Source organism: Paramormyrops kingsleyae, chromosome 2 (assembly GCF_048594095.1).
Source record: "Paramormyrops kingsleyae isolate MSU_618 chromosome 2, PKINGS_0.4, whole genome shotgun sequence".
NCBI lineage: Eukaryota > Metazoa > Chordata > Actinopteri > Osteoglossiformes > Mormyridae > Paramormyrops > Paramormyrops kingsleyae.
In genome coordinates, this window is record NC_132798.1 from 23804008 (window position 1) to 23831822 (window position 27815).

At 42.8% G+C, this 27815-nt stretch overlaps 1 protein-coding gene and 1 long non-coding RNA gene across 9 annotated transcripts in view; one reads left to right on the forward strand and one right to left on the reverse strand.

Annotated features, from left to right (window-relative positions):
• pde4d (phosphodiesterase 4D, cAMP-specific) overlaps window positions 1-27815 on the reverse strand; it is a 293242-nt gene that overhangs the window by 115078 nt on the left and 150349 nt on the right. Inside the window, exon 1 of one of the 7 annotated variants that reach the window (XM_023802841.2) lies at window positions 26535-27412. The exons of the other annotated variants lie outside the window; for them this stretch is intronic. Within the exon in view, the coding sequence (XP_023658609.2) occupies window positions 26535-26806 (272 nt within the window). The 5' untranslated portion in view covers window positions 26807-27412. Of the gene's footprint in view, window positions 1-26534; window positions 27413-27815 lie in introns of those variants that run through there. 7 annotated transcript variants of the gene reach the window in all.
• The window catches only part of LOC111839179 (uncharacterized), a 29255-nt gene continuing 16273 nt past the window's right edge, over window positions 14834-27815 (forward strand). The window contains exons 1-3 of one of the 2 annotated variants that reach the window (XR_011988314.1): window positions 14834-14909; window positions 15221-15311; window positions 24330-24491. This is a non-coding gene — a long non-coding RNA (uncharacterized lncRNA). Of the gene's footprint in view, window positions 14910-15220; window positions 15312-24329; window positions 26279-27815 lie in introns of those variants that run through there. The other variant, XR_002837046.2, reaches the window with a different exon arrangement.

The following is a 27815-nucleotide window of genomic DNA, read 5'->3' on the forward strand; positions in this document are numbered from 1 at the left end:
GGAATCGCCTAATGTTGCCTATAGGGTGGGCAGCCCTGCTCTCCGTTTCCTCCTGTGTTTGCGGCAAAAGAAGACAGAATTCTTGCCTGCTTTCCCAGTTCATTACAGGCTAAACGTAGCAGTTCAGCAAGCAAAGAAGTTCAGTCGTTATCTCATACAGTACAATGCATACATCATCATCAGCAAGGGTTTTCCCATTACCAGAACAGGTGAAGTGCAATATTCACTTTGTGCAGTAATGGAAGAACAGCCAGCCATGTCTTCTGAAAAATTTACAGAGTTAAATTTAGCCGTTTTTGGTTTAATCTTCTCCCTCTGATTGCAAGAGCAGTCTTTGAAGTGTGACTCACCGAAGGCTAATATCCTCCATCATGTCTCATATGCAAACACCATTAGTACTCTTTAGAACTTTTTTGCTATTCTGTAGCACTAGTATGTACCAAGGGCTACTGAGCTGTGAAAAAAATGTACTTTGTACATTACTAGAAAAATGTAGTGTGATGGGGAACACTGTCCATCTTGGTCTTCCTGGCCGAGTGCAAGCTGAGCCCCATCTCCTCCCTGCAGTACCTACAGGGCCTTAATGTCAGAGATTGTGCTTCCTAGGCATAGGCTGATTTACAGGGGTGTCACAGGATGACATTTGCCACCATAACAAAATTATCTGTCTCCCCGTTCACCACCCCAGTTTTATATAGCTATTATATAACTCAAACTCATCATAATGAATAATTATGTTTCATGAGAGTTCTCCTGAATTAAAGCACATCATATTTCCTGAGCTCAGAGTACCATGTAGGCTACCCCACAAGTAAATGATGGTTTGTTCAACTTTCTCCCCATTTCTCCTTCCTTACTGCAGCTCACAGTGCATACTCTTCAAATTTTATCTGTGAGATAGCTAACGTTAATATTATTTGCTAATTAAGCATGTTTTTTTGACAGCTCCCTCGCTCCCACCCTTGAGTTTACATGAATCAACACCAAATTTGTAAATTTACATCATTTCTCTGCATCTTTGGGCGATACAGTATCTTAAAAAAAGCAATACGCAATCTTTTTATTTAAAAGATAATATCGACTATCCAACCCCCACCCCCCCAAAGCACACACACATACTCATGCATGCGGAACTTAATTTTTTTTTAGCCAAAGGGCCATTCATTTTTCAGTCTCCTCTGAGGGCCGTACTAAATTATTGAACACATATATCATGCCAACCCCGTGCAATATTATATTTTGTGATACTGTATCAATTCTGAAAAGCACTGTATCGATTTTGAATAAATTGATTTTTTTCTAATAGTTTGGGGTGAAAGTTGCAAAATACGTTGATCCCTTACAAACAATATAGTGCTGATTGTTATATTGAGGCTGGGCTTACTTTTGTTATGACTGGTCGTATTTACATCATATGTACCTCATACATATATACCTGTGCATCTGAAAGAATGTAGCAACCCCTTAAAATCTTCATGTTACCCCCTTCCCAAACTCCCTAGGACCACCCCGCTCCTAGTTGTATTTGGACCAGCTGCTTGAACTGAGATGACCATCGTCGCCTAGCACTGGCCGAGAGACTGGCCAATCCAGACACTAGTTATGGTGTGTGTGTCTGTGCGGGAGGAGTATATCTGCATACAGTAGCTAGTTTCATATTCCTGGGCATGGTACTTGAAGTGTAAAACTATGCTAACCCAGTTTTGTTGGTTAAAGGGGAAAATATAGAAATTAAACACAAAAAGGTCTTCATTGTTTTATCATAAAATAAGGTACATATTCTTGCCTTTAGCCCTTTAAGCATCCTACCTTTTCTAGGCAACCTATACCTCATCTTCATCATAAACTACAGATTCTGTATTCAACAACATGTCTATGCATCTATTTTCTAATTGCTTATGTTGCTCTGGGATGCAGGGACTATTCATAACTGTATGTCTTTGCAGTGCTGGAAGAAACTACAGATCCTGGGCGGGGCTTAGACTCCACACACCTATAGCAGAAGTGGGGTTCAAACCCCAAAGCTTGGAGGTGTGAGGCAACAGTGCTACACACCAGTGTTTCCCAACCCTGTCTCAGGCACCCCCAGGTGCTCCATGCCAGACAGGCCACATTTTTGCTACCTGCCAACTCTCAGCCAGACAGTCCACATTTTTGCTCCCTCCCAGATCACAGGGGACCGGACTGGGAAACCCTGCTACAGGCCTTCCCCTCCCATCTAGAATGCCCATATCATGACTTCTAAAGTCTTCCTGCCCATACATGACACACACAGGAAGGCTTGAAGTCCCTTAGGAGGACAGAAGACCAGCACACACCACCTCCGGTGTCTCTGCTGTTACTGACCCACTTCTGCTCACAGTTTAGGCTGCAGGTATCATCGAGCCGCACGACACATTTGGAGGAGGCCGCTGTTCACTTTATTACCTCCACAGCCCTGTAGGTGCCCAGCTGATGCCACGGTAAAGTGAAGTGAGGCAGAGAAATCAAGCTGTGTTACTAGCACAATGCAACGTAAACCAAGTTATGCTTCCCACACAGATGTGATTCTTGGAGTTATTTACGCAGTTTACTTCACACTTAGGGTAATGATATTTTGGGCCAGTGTGGATGGTAGATATCTTGGCGATTTTGACAGGGGACGATGTTATGGATGTGCTTCACAGAAGCCCTGGTGACAGAACTACTTGCCGAATTCAGCTTAGTGTTTCTCCAAGAACTGGGGCTAATGTGACGGTAGCATGAAAGCCTGGAGGGAGAGTATCATCAGCTTAGGGCAACAATAGATAAAATGGAAGCTAATTGTGATGATATTACTGTAGCCTCTAATAAGCAATTAGGCCCAATTTGCGCAAATTTCAGTTCATTGCGCTAGAATATGCGCATACATGCTGCGCTTGCAGGCAACGGCGGGCAGGTGAAGAACAATCCAATAAAAGTCAAGCTAGTTGCAGCCTGAAGGTAAAAAAAAAAAAAAAAAGCAGCGCTGAGCTTCAGGTTTAGGCAGTAATGGATTACATGAGGGTTCGAGGGGCCTTGAGTCACTGACACCAGAAGGAATTCATTCACATTCCTTAAAAAGTCGAAGAGGCACCATGTCGCGCCCAGACAGATGCTGCAGCCAGGCTGGGACAGTGATTTATAGATGGAGATTAGACGCCGGCAATCCCCTGGAGCACAGACACTCGCGATTGCGTTCTTCATGGCAAGGCGGCAGGCAGATGTACGCCAGTACGCACTGTGCGTACCCTTGGCATTTACACTTTCTATCATTTGGCTGACATTACATGTATTTTTTTACTTGTTGTGTCTGCAACAGAAACATAAAAGGGGTAGGCTTCTACAATTCTGGGTACGATATGAATCATGATTTTTTTTTCCCCCACTCAGAATCGAGATCACAATTTTCTCAAAAGGTTCTTGAGCAATATATTTCTCTTTATTATTATTTTGCAGTAACTAATGTCTTTATAAAGATGTAGCAAACAATATGGTGAGATGCACAATATATCGGGTAACACACCAGTATTGTTGGCCAATGTTTAAACTTTATCAGTATTCAAAGTTAGCAGCACCGAAGCTGAAGACACAACTCTTGAAAATTGGAGATTGGCCATTTTACGTAGTGGAGGACGAGGGGTTTTGCAGGTCGTTCACCACTTGTAAGAGGTCTCAAAGTGCCGGTCCACAGCATGTTTATAATTCATTTTTAAACAAACCCCATAGAAAGATCCTGTATTTTCCACAGATTAAGCAAGAACATCTTTCCACTAATCTGAGCTAGCAAGCCGAGCAAGTTCGCCTTCAACATTAAACAAAAACATACTACAAAACAAACTACATTAGGCCGGGGGTGAGTGGGGGTGGGGGGGCTTCACCTATGGCAGGTCTTAATCGCCTTGGAAGTGCTCACCATGGAGTTATGAAAGACATAAATAAGCAATCCCAGCCTACACTCATCACATTGCCCTCTTTACTGTGCATTTTTAAATGTAATTCTTGAAATATATCTGTGCTTGAGGGGAAATCTAACTCCACTTTGATTGCTGGAAAAATGGATGTAAATTAATTAAGGAATGAGAAAAACAAGGTTCTCCCTTGGGCAGAGATTATAAAAGTAGTGCTAAGATGGTAAAATGGCTGAAACATCTCCCAGTGACAGGTTGAAACCAAAAAGCCCTGCATCACAGTGCACAGCGACGAACAACATATTTAAAACGTAATTAATAATGTCAGCCTAACCACCTGATCTGAGATTTAGATTTGAAAGACATCGATATTATATTGACATAAAAGTAACAAAGTAATTTCATTTTTTTCCCAATTATCATTTTTAATTTAATTTCCTCAGATATAAATTAATTTTGAGACTGCAAAACGGCACGCAGAGAAAAGGAGCCCAAAAACCATTTATCACGGTCTTGCTAACTTTCCATGAGGCACGTGCCATTAATTTCATGTCCAAAAGGCTTATACGCTTGTATACAGCAGGTGATTTAGAGTAAGTGCTCATAAAAGACGTTATTTTGCAAGCTTCAATGGGGATTGGTGTCAGATTAAACACATTAAAAACACGCACAAGGACATAACAAAAAACATGAGTAGACACCGTCCCAGAGTCACTCTTCTGCTCTCCCATCGTTGAGCTCATTGCTTCCTTTTTCATTCCTCGCCCCTCTCTCTGTTAAGGCCCTGGGGCCAGCTCCTGTAGCCTCCCCCCCCCCCCACCCCTTACTGTGATAAATGGCAACTCTGTGGTGAGCAAACAGCTGTCCTGGGGATTGAAGGTTTTCCCAGCCCATGCATGTTATCCAAAAGCTTCTCATACTTTCCCATAGCCTCTTAAGAAAGTTAACTTAATTGTTATGTTTTTCTGTTTCACATACACAGTTCACCCCACGACCTTGACCAGGATAAGTGGTTAAAAGACGGATTGCAGTATGGATGGATGGATGGATGGATGGACAGATGGATATAACTTCAATAACACAGCAAGAAGCTGCCTGCAATCAGAAGTCTAGCAAGAAAGACACCAGTAATGAGTAGACATCCCAAGTCCTGTAAAACGTCTTATAATGCTAATGGTGGAAATTTAATTGCAATGCTATAATCTAGAACTGGAAGTTTTTCAATGGAAAAAAGTTTGTTATTGCCCTGTAGTATCTCCTGTACAAAAGCATTGTGATAATCAATAATAGGGAAGTTGCATAAGTATCATCCCACTCGACATTCGGAACGTAATAACAGAATAAGAAATGTAGGCAAGTCACATAGGTGCCGTGTTTGTCAACTACACCCACCTCAGTCTTCCCACACCACTGAGCTTTAAAATAATATTCAGAAAAAGGTTTGGAAAAGTTATTGTATGAAATGAAATGCAGCAGGCCTGTGAGCCAAATACTATTGTAAGATCACAATCATAAAACGGCACTGAGTTCCATTATTATTGGCTTGCTGAAACCAATTATGTTAATTTATTTGCTCAGAGGTATAAAAACAATAAAGAAACAACAGTGAAGATAAAGGTACAGTATAATGTAAAATAGTTTCCTCATGGAGGGAACGAGTTATAACCAGTGGGAATCTGAACCACCCCGAACGGTTCAGCTGAGCATTAATGGCAAAAAGCCTGGAAGCCTAATCAGACCGCAGCCATGAGTGCAGGCGCTCCTGCGTCACGCAGGCCGACGCCGCGTCGATCGCTCTTCTCACTTCACAGCAAGCAATCTCCTGGAGGTACAAAACTGAAACATAAGTGGGGGGGGCTCATTCCCCTGGTGATGGAACAAGTATGTGAACTATCATTCCCTTCTACCGATGTAATCCTTCATCCCACATGGGGAGAATGAATGATGCAGAGCGGTAACTGGGGCTCACGAAATCCCTCTGCTGCCCAGAGATTTCAAACTGTACCCTGGCATGATCTAAAATCCCTCTGCTGCAATGAGATTTCACACTGTACCCTGGCATGATCTAAAATCCCTCTGCTGCACAGAGATTTCACACTGTACCCAGGCATGATCTAAAATCCCTCTGCTGCACAGAGATGTCACACTGTACCCTGGCATGATCTAAAATCCCCCTGCTGCACAGAGATGTCACACTGTACCCTGGCATGATCTAAAATCCCCCTGCTACACAGAGATTTCACACTGTACCCTGGCATGATCTAAAATCCCCCTGCTGCACAGAGATTTCACACTGTACCCTGGCATGATCTAAAATCCACCTGCTGCAATGAGACTTCACACTGTACCCTGGCATGATCTAAAATCCCCCTGCTGCACAGAGATTTCACACTGTACCCTGGCATGATCTAAAATCCCCCTGCTGCACAGAGATGTCACACTGTACCCTGGCATGATCTAAAATCCCCCTGCTGCACAGAGATTTCACACTGTACCCTGGCATGATCTAAAATCCCCCTGCTGCACAGAGATTTCACACTGTACCCTGGCATGATCTAAAATCCCCCTGCTGCACAGAGATTTCACACTGTACCCTGGCATGATCTAAAATCCACCTGCTGCAATGAGACTTCACACTGTACCCTGGCATGATCTAAAATCCCCCTGCTGCACAGAGATTTCACACTGTACCCTGGCATGATCTAAAATCCCCCTGCTGCACAGAGATGTCACACTGTACCCTGGCATGATCTAAAATCCCTCTGCTGCACAGAGATTTCACACTGTACCCTGGCATGATCTAAAATGTTTCATAGGAAAATAGGAAGGGAAAAAAGCCAAAATAAAACAATCCAATGCCAAATTCCTGGGAAATAAGCCCATGCAAGGTATCCATAAAGCAGAAGAACAGGGTTTGTAATGTAAGCACATTGGACTCTGTTTTTATAACAGTTTGGGCCACTGATGAGCCTCTAACATCAGGGCTGCAAAAGCATACAGATGCAAATTGCAATTCCCAATCACCACAGTCCAAATGGCTACCCTTTAATAAGAGATCCACCTCAGGCAGAGAGAGAAGATAGAATAGAGTCCTAATTGCCTTTGGTTGGCATGCAATTTTTCTTGCACACTTGATTAAGGCGACAGATTTATTTATCTCGCTGATTAAGAGGTCTAAACAAAGAACACCATGATGCCCCCTAAAACAAGTCTGAAATGCCAGGATGGAAGTACTGGAGGTCTCTGAGGACAAAACCAATATTTACAAGGGAGGTCACAAGACTTTCTGATGGATGACAGGCAAATTTTAATTAAAAGAATATAATGGCATTGTCAACACGGCTCCTCCCATGCTGAGCTGGTTCAAAGCTTAGATGGGCTGGTGAACTACAGCTTTTAGGGGAGTAGAAGGTGGTTCAGTCAAATTCTCTCTAGGGTGGCTTTGAAAAGAGCCAACATTGGACAGGAATGTAATGTACTTGAAGGCCAAGTATGGTCCGTCACGGTGGGCACAGTAGCCTCCGTGAAGGAGAATCTTACAGAACAGACATTGTCTGATGAAGAAGGAGGTCAGTCTCCACTGGGCTATAGTGACGTCATATTGCTTTATTTATTAGTTTACTAGTGGATATAGATACTACTCAAAGGCACATGTCCCTTCCCTTTACAGAAGATCAGCAATCTTGATTGTAACACAGGGAATATGCATTACACAGTGCAAAAACAGGAAAGTATGGGCCTCAATGGGCTAGACATAAGGTGAGGGGAAATGTAAGCGCTAATGGATCAGAACCAGAACTGTGCTGACCTAAAGCCTACAGGCCTCACCTCTGCAAAAACAAGTGCAAAGCTCCAGGTCATCCAGGGTTCGTAGCAGAGGATGTGGATTTTGCTACAGAACGGCCCCTACAATGAAAGAACAGCATCTTTGGTCACTGCCTAAGATTACAGAGCATAAAATTAATCATGATCAGCTGAAGCCATTTTCGTGAATGAATCAGAAGTCCCATGCTTAAAAACAGGGGCATCACTGGTTCAGAGAAACAGTCTGTCCTACAGTTTTTCCTAAAGTACAATGCTGTAGCGGCATGAGATTTCGTTGTTCAGGCCTGCACTGTAATTACAGCTACAGACATGTGACCAAAATCAGGTTCCGCCTCCAGTGCTGCTGTATGTGGAGGTATGGCTAGAGAACCTTAAATATCCAACTGGGTTGTGGAGGATTTACTCTGGTGTAAAGGTGAACAAGGCCAGCCAAGAGTGAAGAGGGATGTAATTCAACATTTCATTGGGAAAGGAGCTGCCAAGCTGGGGAGCTTGACAGGCTATAAAGATCTGCTTCAAAACACAGTGCGTACCCATGGGAAGTCATCCTGTTATTATGCAATCCATCTATATAAACACAATATCTCAAAATATAATAGCATTATGGAATAATATAATATTATATTGGGACAATATTTTACAATATTAGACAGTTTATTATTTATATACCAGAATAAAGCATTGATGCATTGCTATTGCATTGAAAATGAAAGGTACAGAAAGTTTGTGGAACTGGTTAACTGCCTTTTCTTTGTTTGGAGCAGACAGAACGAGCGCAAAGGAAATGCCAAGGGCCACTTTCCAGGCGAGTCACGCTGCATTTCTTTGCAGTGTGCATCAGAGAGTGGAGGCTGCTTTCCGAGGTGCATTGTTTTGTGGTAGGTAGAACTGCCTGCGCTTACAGTGCAACTGAGATTTCAGGAATACTGCACTCTTCTTCATAAAGCTGTCCCATCTGAGGCAGCAACAGAAAGGTAATAGTCACTCTGGTAACCATTTAAACTCACTCTAAATAGTCCCTATACGGTATCTGCAATAGCTACTGGCTCCTTTAATGTCTGAGTGCTTTACTCTTATGATGGAATGGCCTAAAATACGGCTAGCAAAACAAAAACTCAAAAAATGTAACTCAAAACTGTTTTTAATAGATTTTCATTGCAGTTTAAAGTGACTCTAAACGGCTTTTTGTCCTGGATGGCTAACTACAGGCTGTGGGATATTTCAGCTGCTTGACCCAGTACTGTAATGTTCCATTGGAAGAAATAAGTTTATTGAAAGAACAAACAAGATCCACCCTGCCCTTAGGTTCTGATTTAGGGATTGTGCAGGGGGGGGGGTAATAGCAATGGAATTTGTATAAAGCTCCAGTCAAAATGGCATATTCTCTGAAGCATAGAATACTATACAGTATGAATAGAGAACTTTCGAGACAAATGTTCAAAATATATACTTTTGGATCAGTATCTCAGTCAAACTGAATGGTAGATTCCCCATTCTGACTTCATTTTCGTATACTCTCGTTGCTGCTCTCACATACTGTGATGACACAGTAAACGGGCTATTTTGCTGAAATTTTCAAACACGGCATGGGGTTTTGTATGAAAGTACATGCATCTGTACATGAAAAAATGAAATTCTGGGCAAGTGATAAATAAAAGCCCTTTTCGCTTTGCAAGCTTCTTCCTTATATTTCCAGCAATGCAAACTCTGCTTACATCCATCAGTCATTTAGCTGCTTATCCTGGTCAGGTTCACTGTAGTCTATTCCAAACAGCTATAAGCCACAAAGCTAGGTTGCACATAACCTAGCCTAATTCACATGCACACTATGAGTAATTGAGAGAGGATAATCAGCCTGACTGAAATTCACCTGTGACAGGGGAGCATGCAAATGTCACAGACAAACATCAGGGTCATACTGTAGTTTAGACTCAAACCCCAGCCCTGGGCATCTGAGGTAAGAGTGCTACCTACCAAGTCACCATGCAACCATATCTTGTTACAGTCTCTTCATACAAATACGAAGCAATCATATATTTACAAACTATGTTTATTGTGACATATTTTCACATAGCAGTAAAGAAATTCTGCTTAGGCAGCTGTCCCAAGACATTCCCTTCTCTTACAGCCACCAAGTTAGGACCTTACACAAGACAACATCCATCCACTGTTAAGGAGCGCAGCCCAGATAATGGCTGATTCATGGCAGCCATTTTGTGCAGAATGTCGCAGTTGATGAGAAAAGATGCAATTATCCAGTCAAGGAAAAGGATGAGGAATGATGCTGTGTGGAGAATAATGCTATGAAGCAGGTAGAGAACAGTCAGGATCAATACTGAACAATATGGAAAGGATGGCGTGAACAGTCTGGATCAATACTGAGCACTCTAAAAAGTATCACTGTTCCTTTAATGACAGCACAACAATAAAACATATCAGGCAGGTGGACACATTGGCAACATTCTCATTGATTTTGTTTTTCATTTAATTAATTGCCTGGACCTCATCCATCAAGCCCTGTTTTATCCTTTTCTATCCAATGCTTTTGTAACTCCTTTGTCCTTGAAAAGGTACAATTTCTGTACTTAATTTTCTGTTTTCAAATATTGAGGAAACCGTATCTGTCATGTACTGTATGGAAAAATTATTATAAAATCAAATATTAAGGAAACCTTATCTGTCATAAATGGGAAAAATATTATAAAATCACTTGTGTACAGGCATATTTACACACATTTTAATAATGAATTACTTTTAAGTAATTTAAGTTATTATAAACAGAAGTTGGAATTGTGGAATGCAGCCTGTGGATGAATGTTGATGTGCACACATTGGCTGGGAAGCGCAAGGGAAGGTATTAGCGGTGCTTGTTGCCAAGATACAGTGGATTTTCTGCACTCTGTGTTACAAAGAGCAACCAACCAGAATTGAACAAAATCCACAATAGAGTGGATGCAAGATTAACTAAACCTTCCCCTAAACAACACGATGATTTAAAAGGATCAACTGAGTCACTTTACTAACAAATAACAACCCAATCATAAGTATACTATTATACTTATTATCTATAGTTGGAGCTGGTTGTTAAAACAGAATTCCTAAGGGTACTTCTATCATTCTAACCAGCATAACTTGTCTTTCCCCACACCAGTCATTTTGCATGGGGATGGGGGTGGTCATAATGTGTACTTCTTCACCAGTTTGTACTTTACCGTGTTGTCCAATGAGGTAATAAAAAATCAACACAAATGTTAATGAATCACCGGAAAATACTGTGAGACACAGAGGAGAACAAGATTCCCCAGATTCCAAGAATTCGTATAATTCTACATGATAAGGACCCCCCCCCAACAATTCAGCATTCACCTTCAAAAAGCCAGGAACTGGGTCATGTCACCAGTACAGTAGTTTTATTAATGTGAATGATCTCTATTGCCTGTTATCCATCAAATATTCTTCGGCTACACCAGTCGTTGTAATGTCTGTCGAATGGTACTGCTCTCTTCAGTGAGGGGATACTGCAAACACAGCTAAATGAGTTTCTAAAAATACACCATCCAAGTGGGCTGGCTCTTCTTCACTGGCACCCTGATGCAAGAACATGTCACTGATGGCGGTCCCCCACATCATTTAGATACACAAGCCTTTAAAGTACCCATCAGAGACACATAAGAGGCTCGTTGTGTAATTTCTGGCCACTGTTAGCAATTAGGTGTGTATTCTGGTTCCGTAGCCACATGCAAAAAAGTACAGGAGTGCACAGTGGACAGGAGCATCTCACACTACAGGCTATTTAGCCAATTAACCTGAGAGGGGAACTGGAGGAAACCTCTGATACACAGAAGACCCAGCCCGGATACTCCTGGTACTCCAGTCTCAAAAACATGCAGGCAGGCTGGTTCACGGGGCGCCTTTTCATTAGCCTACCACAACCCTTTGACCCTTACTGAACAAGTAATACAGAAGATGGATGGATAGATGCATTCATTCGAGTAATATTCAAATAAATGTAAAAATGTCATTGTTCTTCTTATTTAAAAATGCATTGAATATATGTAATCTTATATTTTTCAGGAACTTATGAGCATGAACGACCTGAGGAGAAAAGTGTGAACTAATTGGTGAAACTGTTAACTTACAGTGACTGAAGCATTTCAGGAGGCCCTCGTTGAGTATTAGCCCGGGCTAACCTTTGGAGCAAATTGTTCATCAAAGACTGATTAGATCCAATCACAGTAATGCACTATAAACTGTAATAAACCCGGCACAGTGGTTAAACAAATTCTGCAATCATAAAGCCATACAGTGCTACAGTATATATATCCATCCATCCATTTTACATCCCTGCTTGTCCTATGCAGGGTCATAAGGGTCTGATGCCTATCCCAGAATAACCCGGGTTGAGGTACAATCCATCGCAGGTGTATATATATGGTACAATGCCGAAGTCATAGGCCACCAGAAGAAACTAAGTTTAGGTTTTGTTTACGTTGGTGTAAATTTATAGCTTTCAGTGTCTGTCAGCTTAGCCATTTCAAAACTTTTCCTCTAGTTATCCTACTATTTACAGTTAACTGTCCAACATACCCAAACAAAATATACAATTACTGATCAGATGAAAGCTTTAAACACAGTTTTCTTTAGTGGTCCAAGAGTTCTGCACAGTACTACATATATTTCCTCTTTGACCATTGTACTGAGCATAACAGATAATTGTTGTCTTTCTTACTGGTTTATATTTCACTGCATAGATTTGTCACTCACTTTTCTCCAAGGCAACATACAAGTGAAGAGTGTCCGCAGTGAGAGAGCAGGATGAGCCGCTGCGCGTGGAGCATTTGGGGGCTGTGGGCCATTGTCACGAGCACAACAAATGATGCATTTATTCTGCCAGCAAGAGGATTTGAACCCACGACCATCTGGACACAGGCAGACGTCTCTAATCTGCTGAGCTATACTGTACGCTCCAATCTCAGGAAAATATTTCTGTCTGTTTATTTAGACACTTTATATGAATAGGGTAAAATATCTAGTAGCAAAATGACAACATTTATAAACATACTTATAGAAATCAAAGACGTATCCTCTTTCAGCAAAGTATGTTTTCATTCTGCATGTAATTTAAGCCCTTTTGTTAATTTTAATCAGCATATGAAAGAAAATATTTCACCCCCCTTCCTCGTGCGGCATTCTGTCTTAAAGGAGAGGAAGCTAGGGCTAATTAAGGCTTCATTTTACAGCATTCATTAGACTAGTAGATAAACAACATCAATCCACCATCATGGTAAGGACACACACCGCAGGACATTAGAAATGCCAAAAGAAGATCAAAGGAAAACTTTTCCAAATAATGGAGACTAAATGCAGATAATTACTGTTTTTTTTAAAAGCATTTTCCTATTTTGTGTTTAAAGATTTAATCGATAGGAAATATTATGTGCTATTAGTCTGTTAGCTCTGAAAAGAAATCAATGCATTATTGCTTTACCAAAATAAACTGGTTATCATCTGCTGTGATGTTAATTGGAATGTTATGAATTGGGTGCTGACTGCAAGGTGGCCCATATGGCCATCGAATGAAATAGGAAGAAATGGACGATGTACAGCATCTGGCAGAAGTGGCTCTCCCAAATGGGCACTGGTGCCTGTCCTGTGTCCTCGTCGTCTGGCCAACCGAATGCAGCCAAACAATGTATATACTTGTAACCTTAATGGCAATTGGATGCCTCCTCACCCACCCACCATCCACAATTTCTCAGGCTTTTTCAAGGGGCGGAGCCCCAGAAGTCTATGTGAAAACGTTGGGGTCTCTCTGTTAAGTGGAGACTTAGATATCAACCTGAGTGACTGAGATGGAGAGATAAGGGAGAGTGGAAGAAACAGCAGCGGTGAAAGTCTTCCGCCATTCTTATCTAAGACTCTATTTCAAAAATGTTACCAGGTGTGACCCCTATATCCCCACAACCATCTCCAGCAGCACAGCCTCCCATCTGACGTCTTCTGTAATCAGTCTCATGTGCATCAATGGATCAAGTAAACCTTTTTAAGTTGTCCTGGGGGCAATCGAGGGGTATAATTAACGGAGATCACTGACAGATGTTGGTATTGTAAGAGGAGCAGCCCTGTTCAAGTTCAGGGCTGGGTGTGATGTATTGCTGTTTTTTTCGTACATGAAGGCTTGTTGGCTAACAATTTTGTTGATTTAAAACAGGCATCTGAGGTCAAGGAGGCCCCCTTGTGGTGGATATTGACAAATAATCTATGCTGCACATCTTATTTTGCTAGAGGCACCCAAACCTGGTGAGATGTCCAGTTGGGACAGAGGTGGGAAGATATGAACTTTGGGTTGGTAGCGGACTGGAAGCTGGTTGGAGTGGTCAGGAAGAGCTCTTGAGTCTTGTATGAGTTTGAACTCAGCAAAGCTCTCAAACTTTGACCTTGGAGGTTTAAACTCTCAGATCTAATTATATGTGATCCTAGAATACAATAGGGCTGGATCCCAGAATACCACAGCGGCTGACCACTGGGAGCTAAAAACAAGAACTAAGCCTAGTTCTGGTATATAAAGGCCACACAGGGAAGGTAACCCTGTCTTAACAATGCAGCAATCCAGCAGGGCTTATTATGTGTGTCTCTATGACCACGGACACAGAACTTGCCCTTCATGTCATTAAAAAAAATTTCTAATGCAAAAACATTTATAGTTCAAGTGATAAATATAATGATTGCAACAATTTAATAATTTATTTAGGGAAATATGGCTGTAAAGAGGGAAAATGAATGAATGAATGAATGAATGAATGAATGAACGAATGAACTTTTGACAGGCACAGTCCAACAGTATTACAGCTTAGTTTAGGAGGTGATAATTCCCGTCAGAGAAGCGATACATTTTACTGTGCGTGAGAAACATAGATTAGGGAAAAAATAATCAGTCCTAAACAGAGACATGTGGGCGGGGCGGGGCGGGGGGGGGGGACGGTGCCTAAACTCCAACAACGTAACATGCCTTCCCGCTGAGGTCCTCAGTGCTCATTTTCGATCACCGACTTAGCAACCCGAAAAAAAAAGTCCTGATATGTTGAAGGAGAGACCCCCCCCCCCCCCCCCCCCCCCGAGTTGAGCACCTGCCCCATGAACAGTTGCGGCCCAGCCTTGATCCTCAGGACTGACACGGTATGTAAAGCACCGGTGAAGATGACTAATGCCTTCTAATATGTGCATTATGACACTGACTATGACCTGAACTCGCACATAATTTGAGTTAAATGCCAAGAATTATTTTACATATACTGCATAACGCTCATACTGCATACTTTGCAAATTCATACAAAATGTAGTCTTCTAAAGGAGGAAGTCTTTGCCTAGCACACATTTTATGCACTGAACACATATTACAGGGAAACAAAAAGGCTTTTAAATATATTTACTCTGTTTCATATGCCACTTAAAGTGAGAGATATTCACCATGCAATGTCATCTATCAGGCCACAAGCACAATTTGGGCCCTTTGTGCTCAGTGACCAACAGATGTCGGCCTGGGAAAGCTTTTCCACTCATAAAGCACATAATGTCAAGGTGAGTGATGTTTATTTCCAAAGCTAAGTGTATATTTAAGTTTTCCATAGGGCTGTTTTCTTTAGCGGGAACAGTGTACAATTTTAATAACGGCCTGTTTACACAAAAAGGCACATACAATTAGGGACTGTTTGCTTTAGAAGACAAAGCTTCGAAAACCGAGGGTGTAATAAATGATTTATAAGCACTATAAGGGAGTATTATAAAGCCCACATGTTATAAAATTCACAGGCTGTGAACACTGGATCTCATCATCAGAAATATGCTCCATCAAATAAAGATCAGTCAGCAGGTATTTTTAGGAGTCTTTCTGTTTTCATGACATGGCATAGAATATTTGCCTGTCAAGTATGCTATAACCAGACGGTTATAAACAAAGCTTTAAAAATCTTTTCACCAAAGTTATATTTATAAGAATACACAATGTCATTGAATACAAAGAATCTTCCTTATGTCAACATGAAATAGATGCATGTGTATAAAAATGTGCTTTAACAGATACAAATTATTATTACATTATGATTATAAGGTATTTTAATTCTGCAAAATTAACATTGTTTCTATATAATCATTCATAATATTCACAAGGCTGACTAAGCACTGAGGACAGAATAACAAGTGTCAAGTGATTTAGTTTTTAAACAATACCAGTAAATGTCTAGTCATATAAATGGCTAAATTGTAAGACAAGAAGTGCACCTGCTAACCAAAAGCCTCAAATATGAAGAATGATCCTGTTATAATAAACATGGGGAAGGAAGGTTTCAAATTCAGAGCCCTAAATGAGTGACATACTGCTTTGGAGAGAAGCGGTGAAGGCAGTAAAAAGGTACATTTAAATAAGAATCATATTCTCACTGTTCTCAATGTTAAAACAATCCAAACGTTTCCCTATCCTTTAGTTCTTCCTTAATTATATAGCACATCCTACTTAAATTCCCTAAGCTAAGACATTATCGCCTTCTATTCCCACCATGCTACCCGCATCGCCCATATTTTTAACGCATTACACAACATTATTGCCATTTATTTGCTAAGCCGACACGTTTATATAAAGCATCTTACATGCATCTCAGATTTACACCGCCAGACTACTGCGTGCCATGATTACACTCATTCTTCAAAGGTAAAAGAGCAGCATTCTTCTTAGGGGGTTGGTAATAAAGCTGGAAGTCTGCCCACAAATCCAGTTTCAGCTGAAACACCTGCCTACTGTAGTTAGTGAAGTCATCACTGGTAATAGCAGACCAGCCCCTACGTCCCCAGTACACCCCACTGCTGAGAATTAAAAGCAGCAATTGATTCAGATGGTTAAATTTAGTCACCAGCAGATCCAGGGAGACCTTGTCCCCCTCCCTGGCAGACAGATATCACCCCTCCGGTGAGGGATGAAACCCTGTTATTAAACAGCAGGTTGTGGGAGAGGCTAATAGGACACTGTCCAGCAGTGTGACACTGAGCCTCAAGGCTTCCAAGATTTCAAGGAACACAATCGCCAAAGACATCAGGCGAAGGGCTGCCTATTTTAAGAAGAGCATTTAATTCAAATGCCAAATGTTTCCAGCCTCAGCGTCGTCATACGTGGATTTCTCACCTTTTATTATAAATTAGAGTAGAATAGTCTTTCTGTTAACATCCAGTTCTTCACTCAGCTTCATGGTCTGATGCAGTCCTGGGTATGTTCGTGGTTTCAGTGGATCTGTGTGACTCTGACGTCAATCACAATGATAAACATGCACACAGAAAATGGAATGCCTTTGCACTTGATCCGTGATCAAAGACAAAGTCACTTTAATATTATCTTTAGAAAGAAAATAGAAAAAAACTTAACTACCAGAGTAAACTTGCCAGTGGTTGCAAGGTACTGTAGAACAATAGTCTATTAAGATCAGCGGTTCAAATATAACATTTCAGGGCAAAGGGCATAACCAATTCTCTGGAATGGAAGCAGTATACTTTGTGGTTGCTAAGAGACCGTTTCCTCTATATTACAGGGACAATTTTCTATTCTGCATACATTCTGAAAAAATAACAATAATGGGGTAAATAAATTAAGAAGCTTTATCGATGACGAAAAAATAGAATGAAATTCAGATATAAAAAGGTATTGTGACAGTTAGCAAGTTAGTTTCTATATCTATGGGGAATAACTAGGACTAAGTTGTTAGAATGCTGTCATCGACTAAAAGAGCCACATTCTACAAAGTTAAGCCATGCACCAAACAGAAAATCTGGAAATCTACACTTACAGTAATTGGGCACTTGGTCATTTCTACAGTTACAGACATTTGATACAAAAATGTTATATTTGCAGCCCTTTCTACTGTTGTCAGAACTGGCTCCTTTTTGTGTTACTTCAGTGTTTCCCAATCTGGTCCTCAGGGGATCCCCAGACAGTCCATGTTTTTGTTCCAGCTGGGAGCTGGGAGCTGGGAGGGAGCAAAAACATGGAGCGTCTGGGAATCCCCAAGGACCAGATTGGGAAACGCTGGTTTAGTTTATTTATTACTTAACACAAATAAAAATAAGACTGTTAGAACGTGTGTTCCAAATGCATTTTCCTTACTAGTAGTTCTGTTAAATGCACCCAGGGGTGTTGCTGGAGATTTTGGGCCCCATGAAGGCATATCAGATCAGGTCCCCCGGTCCAGACCAATCCAGCAATTTTCCAAATTTTCTAGGCCCCCTGTCACTCAGGGGCACTTGGAATCACCCCCCTGCCTTACGGTGCCCCTACATGCAGGATTTTTACTTCCACAATGTATGTTTAATTTGCTTGAAGCACTCAATAAAACTTTAAATATAAAGGCTCTGCTTTTTGCAAGGTGGTTTGAAGACAAATAAGCTTATGGAACTAACAAGAATCTCAAGGAGATGCGTTAGTGCCCATGAGTAGATAAAAGGAAACAAAAACGCCACTATAAAAATGTGCAGCCGTTTCTGAAAACAGAACTCAAGTCTGAGTTGCGCAATTGTAGCAAAAACAACTGATTTAGGTTTTTTTCTGCAAAAGCTCTTGAAGTTAATTAATCCTTCTTTCTAGCTATTAATTTGTTTTACATGGCCATACTGGAGGAAGAATAATGTCCTTGTCTTCCAAGTGACCAGTATCTTGTAGACAGTGCATTAGTATTTTACAGCCCATTACACAGGGAAGGTACCCACCATCACAGAATGAAAACAATCCCTTTGGATCAAAACACATTAAACGTGCCATCTGGTGGAATGAGAGGAGGCAGGTCATGGCAGGACAATGGGAATCAGTATATAACCACTACTGTAATTCTGGGCTCAAAATTTCACCCAATATTCTCTTCATATGAATGCTCATCTTCCATCAATTTTCTGTAACCGCTTGTCCTATTTAGGGTCATGGGGGGCACAAGGCAGGGATCAACCCAGGACGGGGCGCCAACCCATCACATGACACACACACACACAAACTCACACATGCACACCTATGGACAATGTGGTAACTCCAATTAGCCTCAGCTAATTGGAAACCCCAGCTAATTGGTGGAAACCCCACAATGACACAGGGAGAACACACGAAGCCATGGCGGACATTCGAACCCTGGTCCCAGAAACATAAGGCAACAGTGCATACTGCCTATTACATGTTAGAAGGTCTCTGTGTCATTGCTGTTCTGTAAGATACTGCAGACATGCAGATGATTACTGATTACAGTAGCCATCTAACCAAAGACACAGGCCATGCCCTGAAAATATTCATCGAAACACTACAGATGTGACCTGGCAACACGGCAGTCTGCTATCAGTAGGCTATACACATACAGTGTATAATGCGGTGCTTCTTAAGCTGTCCACAGCAGAGTATTCAGAGGGGCTGTCATACTGCCGACTGCAAGACCATGACAACTTCAGAATAAGGCAGCTTGGCAAACTGGATGACAGCATCTATGCACAACTATGCAATATGGATAAATAAAATGTCAACAACAGACAAGGGATGCCTGGCACTGTGGCTCAGTGGGCAGCCCTGTCCCAAGTTACGGCTTTGAATTCCACCTTTGCCCTTTATGTGGGTGGTGTCTGCATGTTCTCCCTGTGTCATGCAGTGTTACTCTGGGTGCTCCAGCTGTCTCCTGCAGTCCAAAGCCCAGTCACTGGGCCTCTCTGGGTTGCCTGTCGTGTATGATTGTGCATATATCTTCCCTATGATGGACAGGCTCCATTACCCTCACCAGAATAAACTACTGGAAGATGAATGGTTTATTGGAAAAGACAAACATACCGATAATTGCATTCATTTTTTAAACTGGAAAGCATAAAACATCATCACACACATTTTACTTTACAAAGAAGCAGTAGCTGCATCAGAACCAACTCTAACAGTTTTCCCTTAGTCTATACTGGGCTACAGGAACCAGGTGGAATGGGGTGAACATGACCCACCCCCCCACCAATATTTTATTTGGCTTCACTCGCCTACCCCCCAAAATAATGACCTTTATATTTAAATTATTAAGTTGTGTCCACCCCCAATATCTCTCCTACACCCTTGGTTGTATACATGGAAGTTATAGCAGATTACTGTTAGGGGTCTCGCAGGAAGATCAGACTTGATACCAGCGCTGAATCACGGGATTTTCTACCACAAAATAACATGAGCAGAATTGGGACAAGGACTCTTTAAGGACCAAAGCATAAACTGTGTTGAAATCCTAAAGATACCCAAGGCGCACATCTCCTGCTCCCTCAATTACCCCATTTTATGAGCCAATGAGTTGATTCTTCCAGAAAATTAATTCCTATGACTCAAGTAGACATTCAGAACAGTTATATTACCAATTTGATTAGGTTTAAAACAAGCATTCCTACCTGCACTATAAAAGACTAAGCATGTTATATTTAACTTTCCTGGATAAGTGGTTATGGGAAACGGATGATACAAAATTATTATTAATCAATTAACTTTTTCTTTTTAGCTTCCTGGCTCTAAATGCATGCAAATATTTTTGTCGTGACCAATGTTGTTTGGGCATTAATACAAAGAGGAGTCACTGCTAGAAGCAAAGTCTGACAGTTTCACAAATTTCATTTTGTGTACTTGAGGAAACCTCTGCCATCTTGAATGTAAGAACTAATGTATTCCAGTGAATCCATACTGTTCAGCTAACATGCTTACAGCACAGTATTATAGTGAAAAATGTAATGAAATTTGCTTATTTGTACTGTTAACCTACTATTACAGGTTTACCTATTGTCTGGTAAAACAAGGTTGTTTTAAAATGTATGTGGAGAACAAAACAAACACAGTATATAAAAACAGAGTAAATAAAGTATAAAGCATAATAAAATTTAGCACAACTGTGAGTGCAAACAGCTGAATGTGAATATTTTGCTTTTCCAAAGCTGGGTGTATTGCAAAGGAAAACAAGAGGCTCCTTGCTACTGAAAAATGGAAAGCAAGACTTTTGCTGGCACAAAATAGGAAGTGCATGGAGCTGGACAGCCCATAATAAGTTACAGTCATTCATTGTTCAATAGGAAACAGACTTGCAAACTGAGCATAATAGAACCTTCAAGTACCTTTTATAACACTTCACTTCAAATGCCTGCCAGAACCAAATTGCATTATGTTGTGAAAAGCAGGCATTTACTAACACCTGCAATAATTGAGGGACAAAGCCAGATACAAATGACTTATTCAATTCTTGACGATTTCTATCAAATATAAACATTGGTAGGGCAGCATCCTGGCGCACTGTTACACTGTAGCCTCATACCTCAAAGGCAGTGGGTTCGATTCCCAGCACCTGGTGTGTGTGGGCTCTCACAGGTGCTTCCTATGTCTGTGTGAGTTTGCCTTCCTCTGCATTCTGGGAGTATCTCTTTTACTTGTTAAAGGCTTAGGCAAGATGGACAGATGGGGGTCTAGCTGGCTGCAAAACAATTCACTGATCTAGCGTTTCATGCTGTGCGGTCTACACACCTGGGGCTCCCGTAGCAATATAAATATATACACCAAGCAGCTTAAACATTAAAATCCCGACTTCTGCAGCCTGGGAAAGCTCAGCTCAGATGGTGGGTGCAGAGTGAAGAACGTGATAAACAAGGAAGAAGCTTTTCTAGGGTATTTTAGGTTAATATTGACCAATTGATTGAAATAGTTTTTGGATGAAAATGAACTTTTTTCTTTTGTTTTTATCAATGGATGAATTAAAGATTATGATAGATTTTCTTGTTAGCGGTCATCTGCTGTTTCCTGCCTGCTTCCTGTGCTGCTAAGCAGAGGCTCTGACACATACTGCGAGAAAGAACGATGGATAGATTGGATTTTTGTCACCCTTAGTGATTCATTTATTAAATTATTGATATATATTTATATCTATGTTTCTATTTAACAGAACTGATATTGTAATTTGTCAATGATTCACATTAATATTGCATACAACCAGTATTTATTACTGACATAATTGCCACTCAGTTTTGTAACGAGTATGAAATTGTGGATTCCGTATGTAAATGGGAAGTGAACAGACTTCACAGACAGTAAATTTATAGCGAAAATGAGCGGCATCATAGATCTATCCAAACCACATTATCTAATGAACTGTCCATAAAGACATTTATACCAAGTGCTGGATCAGAGAGGCACTTTAAAAGCAAATTTAAACACAACAGAAAACACTGAACTATCACACCTGCGACCCTGTGCGAATTTGGTTCATTACCTTATATTTTCTGCTACTTCGCACCAAGTTGAAAAAGAAACAACGCATGAAAATGATAGAGACTAATGGGTTTATTTTTGTGTTTAGTTGATATTCAGTTTGGCTTTATTTAGCCTGGATCACATCTGGCTAGTGCACTGCTCACTGCACAATGGACATGGGCATCTGCTAGGCAAATGACATGATATTTATGTAAATAATATGTACAGTGCATTTTGAAGGGTGCAGAATAGCATTTCTATGGTTCAAAAAACAATTAGTGCTTGAATGCAACTCTCTGCTGGGAGGAAGAACAAAGCACGATCAAAGTCTGCCATTAAACCAGGAAACAGGGAAGCCTTTTTTGTTTCTGTTTAATCATTCAGTCAACACACCTATGAGAAACAGCCGGCGTGGAGAGTATGATCCATCACGGAAAGCCTTTCAGCTACCCCCATCCAGCTCTCCCAGTGGAAGCTGGTGATAGGGTGCACCTACAAGCATGTTTGGAGCCAATGCAGCCAGCTTGATTAGTCTCGGTCGACGTTAGTGAAGCACGCTTGTCTTGCAGGGAGAGATGCAAATTCGCAGCAGCGACGGGTATGCCTAAAGGTGTATGGACTGTCCGCCCTGGTGTTTGCACAGGCTCACATCAAAGTCTTATTTTGCATGTGGATTTGCTAACAAACAGGGCATGCATCTGAGGAGGATTAAAGATATTAAAATTTAGAAGCAAACAAAAGAACAAATGGATGAATAAACAAAAGAAGAAATCAATATATAAATGAAAGATAGAATTAAAAGTGAGAATTGCCAATAAATGAACTTGGAAATGATGAATGAGTATGGCAATAAACAAAAAATTTTATAAAAGCTGTATTAAAATCACTACTTTAAATCCGTTTCCACATATGCATCTAACAAGGCAGGGTCACCTTGTTAACGTGGTGACCAGCCCCAGAAGCACAGGATACAGGGCAGGGGACACCCTGGACGGGATGCCAGTCCATCACAGGGCACAGGGCAGGGGACACCCTGGACGGGATGCCAGTCCATCACAGGGCACAGGGCAGGGGACACCCTGGACGGGATGCCAGTCCATCACAGGGCACAGGGCAGGGGACACCCTGGACGGGATGCCAGTCCATCACAGGGCACAGGGCAGGGGACACCCTGGACGGGATGCCAGTCCATCACAGGATACAGGGCAGGGGACACCCTGGACGGGATGCCAGTCCATCACAGGGCACAGGGCAGGGGACACCCTGGACGGGATGCCAGTCCATCACAGGACACAGGGCAGGGGACACCCTGGACGGGATGCCAGTCCATCACAGGGCACAGGGCAGGGGACACCCTGGACGGGATGCCAGTCCATTGCATGACACACACATGTATACAAGTCATTCAATGCAGAGATTCACCCCCCCCCACCCCCCCACCCAAATCCCTAGTGCCTAACAAGGAGGACACCGCTCTCAAAGATCTGTGACTAGCAGCTCCTTAGTCCCTGTGTCAACCCGCTGTTCTGGCCCTAGACAACACTTATTTTGCTGCTTAAATCAGCTATCAACCCAATCTCATTATAGCTTGAAAACAAAAAATGCACCAATACTCAAACACACTAACAGGCACCGAGCAGAGGCACCGTAGTACAACTGTTCATTCCCTTACCCAACTACAGAATGAACAGTAATGAGAGTACTGGACAGTTCTTGTTCTAGTTCTTGGCAGTAAAAAAAGATCATACACTTTGTTCATTTTTCCCCTTCAAATAAACCCAATAAAGCCAAATTAATATTTACCTTTAAAGGCTTTTTAATGATTAAGTAGGAACTAATTAGTAACAACCAATTAAGTGCTACAGCTAATTTAGTTTAACGCCTTACCATTCATTATTAAATGGATAACTCTTTAAGCATATGTTATTTTAGTACCTTTCAACTTACGAACTTTCAGACATACGAACGAAGAGTCCAAATTATGTTCATTGGGCTCCCGTTTCCTGTCCACAACATCAGTTTTTTTTTTTCTGCACGCCAGTTCCACCTAGTACGACTTCTGGCCGCTACTCCCGTCGCGCAGCAGCGTAGCGTGCGTACTCCCAGCATCCTAGCTCTTCGTACTTGCGTATACCCTTAAAAGGATGTTGAATAATGACTTACGAACATTTCAAATTACGAACAGCCGTTCAGAACATATCTCATTCGTAAGTAGAGGAGTGTCTGTATTAAAAATGCTGTTACCAAGTAAAGTAGCCCTGGCAGAAATTCAAACTATGGATCATACACCACTGTTTTAGTAATGATTCTTTCTTTCTTTCATCCATCCATCCATACAGGTTTATTCTTCCACATTACAAAAGGCCTGGACTTCATCAGCACGTCTCCTGAGGCAGGGTAGGCTGTCTTCCTGCAGATGGGGCAGCATGCTGTGTCCTTCCCTCTGTGATGTTTACCCACGCAGACAGAGGATCCCAGGGAAACCAAATCAAATCATGCTTGTAAGACCATAGCAGCTCTGCCCTTTTTGAGGTTTTGCTCTTGGTATGAGTTGCACATTAGCTGAAGTTATCCGAAGCGACTGAAGGACGTTACCTTTCTCAGCTCCATAACTACTACTGTACATGGCTAGCAAATCACAGACTCATCCGGATTTGCTTACAACTGAGCTCAGCCAAGGAAGCCACAGCTGTCTGTGAGATCTTGAAGATTTTTTTCTCTTCTCTCCATAATCATGTTGATAACCAACCAGCAGGTGCCCAACTGACAGTGCACTCCGAGCGTTTCTGTGACATGCTGCAGGATGAAATTCAGCATACTGTTTGCTCCAAAACTATTATATGGATGTAGGATACCAAATGCTAGAGATAAAATCATCTTTTCTGAACTTGAAAAAAATGTGAGAAATTTCTAAATGGCCATTTCTGAAAACGACTATTATTTAATTCGGTCATATAAAAATATTCCTGCACTTATACACATGTAAATATGATAAACCTATTTGTGCATGAGATATTTGCCCCGTTTGCCATTACTGGACATAGACTGTGCAGCATTTCCGTTTTCCAAACCCATTAGTCCAATTTTCAAGACTATTGTACTTGAAAAATACACTTTGACGGCAGAACAACTGGTGTGAGGGAAGCAGACAGAGGCAGCAATGCGATGACAGTAATGACGATGACGCTGTGAACAATGGTGGTGGCCATCCTGCGGACAAACAGCTGGCTTCATTCCTACTTCTGATTTATCAGCCTCCATGCAATCAAAAATTCAGACAAACTCGGAATATGCACACTTTACAAGGCTGCCGTGAGAATCCGTGACAACGAGAACCAAGACAATTCTGTTCAGAGTATCTAGAAGACCAATTTTTTGAAGTGGCAAGGGGATGAGGCAATACTCAAAGCTGGAGATTAAAAATCTATTCCGGGCTTGTGCACAAACTGTGAAATGGAAAGAGAGAGGGGGCTTGGGCATGACAATGCAGAATTTTCTACTGAAATGACATAATTCCACAGATCTCATAAACGAGGCGTACAGGGTAACCGCACGGAGCGCAGGGAGCTGGTCTGGAGGAGAGGATTTGGAATAAGATTCAAATCATTATCGCGTTGCACCAGGTAGGAGGGCAGCGAGAAAGGGGACAGGGCTGGGATTTTGTTCAAGGGGCCCGTGTTCTGTGTAAAGACTGAGGGAATGAACAAGCAGAGCGCTTCCACCATAGCAGAGCTCCAGCACCTCCCTGTCTGCGAGGCTCATCCTGACACACGCCCCTGGACCTACTCTTCTAACATGAGTTCCAGAAACTGAAGTAAAACACCTCAGCATGATACTGGGCACTGCATTATACACTTTAGCTCGACCCGATGCAATAAAATGTAAGGGCAGCTAACGAGAGCATCCTCCTCATCCTCACCATGCTTGTTAGTCCTTTGCCATTTGTGTGTGCGGGGACACCGGAGAGTTCCGCGAGAACCTGGCATTTTGATCCTTCCCTTCTAATTACAGGAGCTCAAATTCAGCTGTGCAGTGTTCATCAAACACGATGCACTTAGCCAACAGAATCGATTTTTTTAATGGCAGGCATTACTGTTTGTAAAATAAAACCTAAAAGTAACTGCTGCCATTTGAAAGTGAGACTGAGAGACGTACCGACGACTCCTCTCCGACTTACAGGAAAACGTCAAACATTAAATCAGGAGAACATGCTTTGTTCCACACAGGTGAGGAAAGTAATGAGAAGCATAAATGGCAGCTGTAACTATGGTGACGGAGGGGGCGGGGGGAGCGGATACCTTGGCAGAAGAGATAAAGTAAAGCCACCGTCTCAGCTCACTTGAGGTTCTGGCTTTGAATTGGGGGGGGGGGGGGGTTGGCAAGCCCCAGCATGGACAGGTGTGCCAACACCCACGGGGTACCGAGGGCAGCCGGTTCACTGACAATGTCAGCCTGACAATCATGTAAGGATGTGTGCAAGTATGAAGGTACTGACACACGGGGAGAGACGCGCGGCGACACATAGAGGCACGGCTGCAGCTTACCAAGTGTGCGCCACCGTGAAGCGCCGCTGCTTGTGCGTGCCGTTGCTGAGCAGCATGCGGCGCAGCAGCCGTGGCGAGTTGCGGGGCGACATGGTGGTGGGGGACAGTCGGGGCGAGATGGACGACGGCGACCGGCGGGCGGCCCGCGGCCTCTGCTGCTGCAGCAGGTTCTCCCGCAGGATCTTCACCAGGTCCTCGTTCAGCCCCGTGTGCCTCTCCATGGGCGGCACCGCCAGCATGTCCTGGTGGGCCGCTGCCCCTTGCTGGGCCATCCGATCCCGCGTCTCAGCCCGTGGCAGAACTCCGGGTGGAAATAAAATGCCGGCCCGCCTCTCCCCTCCTCTGCGCTCCTTCAGCCTTGCCGAACGCGAGGCGTGACTAAGACGAGAAGAGCGAGCTGGTCGACGTGTCCAAACGGCATCGGCCCCCCCCACCCCCGCCCCAAGGCACGAACGAAGGTCCGGTAGTGAAGCAGGGGGGAGCTCCTGCCCCGCGGCGTTCCCTGAAGCTGAAGCAGAGCGCGGGAGGCTCCTCAGAGAGCAATCCTCCGGAACGCTGTGCCACCACTGTGTGCTTCTCTGCTTCTTTGAAATTCCCAGCCCCTGGACTGGGAGGGGGAGTGATGCGTGTGTGTGTGCGTGTGTGCGTGCGTGGGCTCCAGCTCACGCTCTCTTGCGCGTGTGTATGTGTGTGTGCGTGTCGGCAGGAGAGCCTGCCGCAGACCGGCTCTTCGCGGTCGCTCCTGCCAGCTGGGCTGAGAGTGTCAGTGCTCCGCTCGTTGAGGAGGAGCACTCCCCTGCTCCTGTGCACTCCTCAGGACGCTCTGCCCTCAGCGCTGGGGAGGCGCCCTCATGGAGGAGGCGCACCGGCCGAGAGGAAGAGAGAGAGTGGTGTGAGGAAGCGCGCGTCGGCGCCGCCTCCTGCCAACCTGCTTCTGGCACTCCCTCACGGCCTCCTATTGACTCCCCCCCCACCCGGAAAACCCCTTCCGCTGCTTAGCAGCACAGAGCAGTCCTAGGCAGCCTCTGAGGTCAAAGGTTTTCATAAAGCAAAGACCATCAACAGCGTTTATCTCAGCATCTCCTCACTAACTCTCTATCTCTGCCTTTTTTGGCTCCAGTCCGAGATAATGCTTAGAAAATAAATAGGTAAAAAAACATCTGGAAACATCTATGCCTTCCTGCCATCTCCCATCCTGTACGTTAATGCCAGTTCGGTGAGGCATACTCGAAATGTTGAGCCTCACTTACCTTAAAAGCACAGCTACATGAATAATTTAGC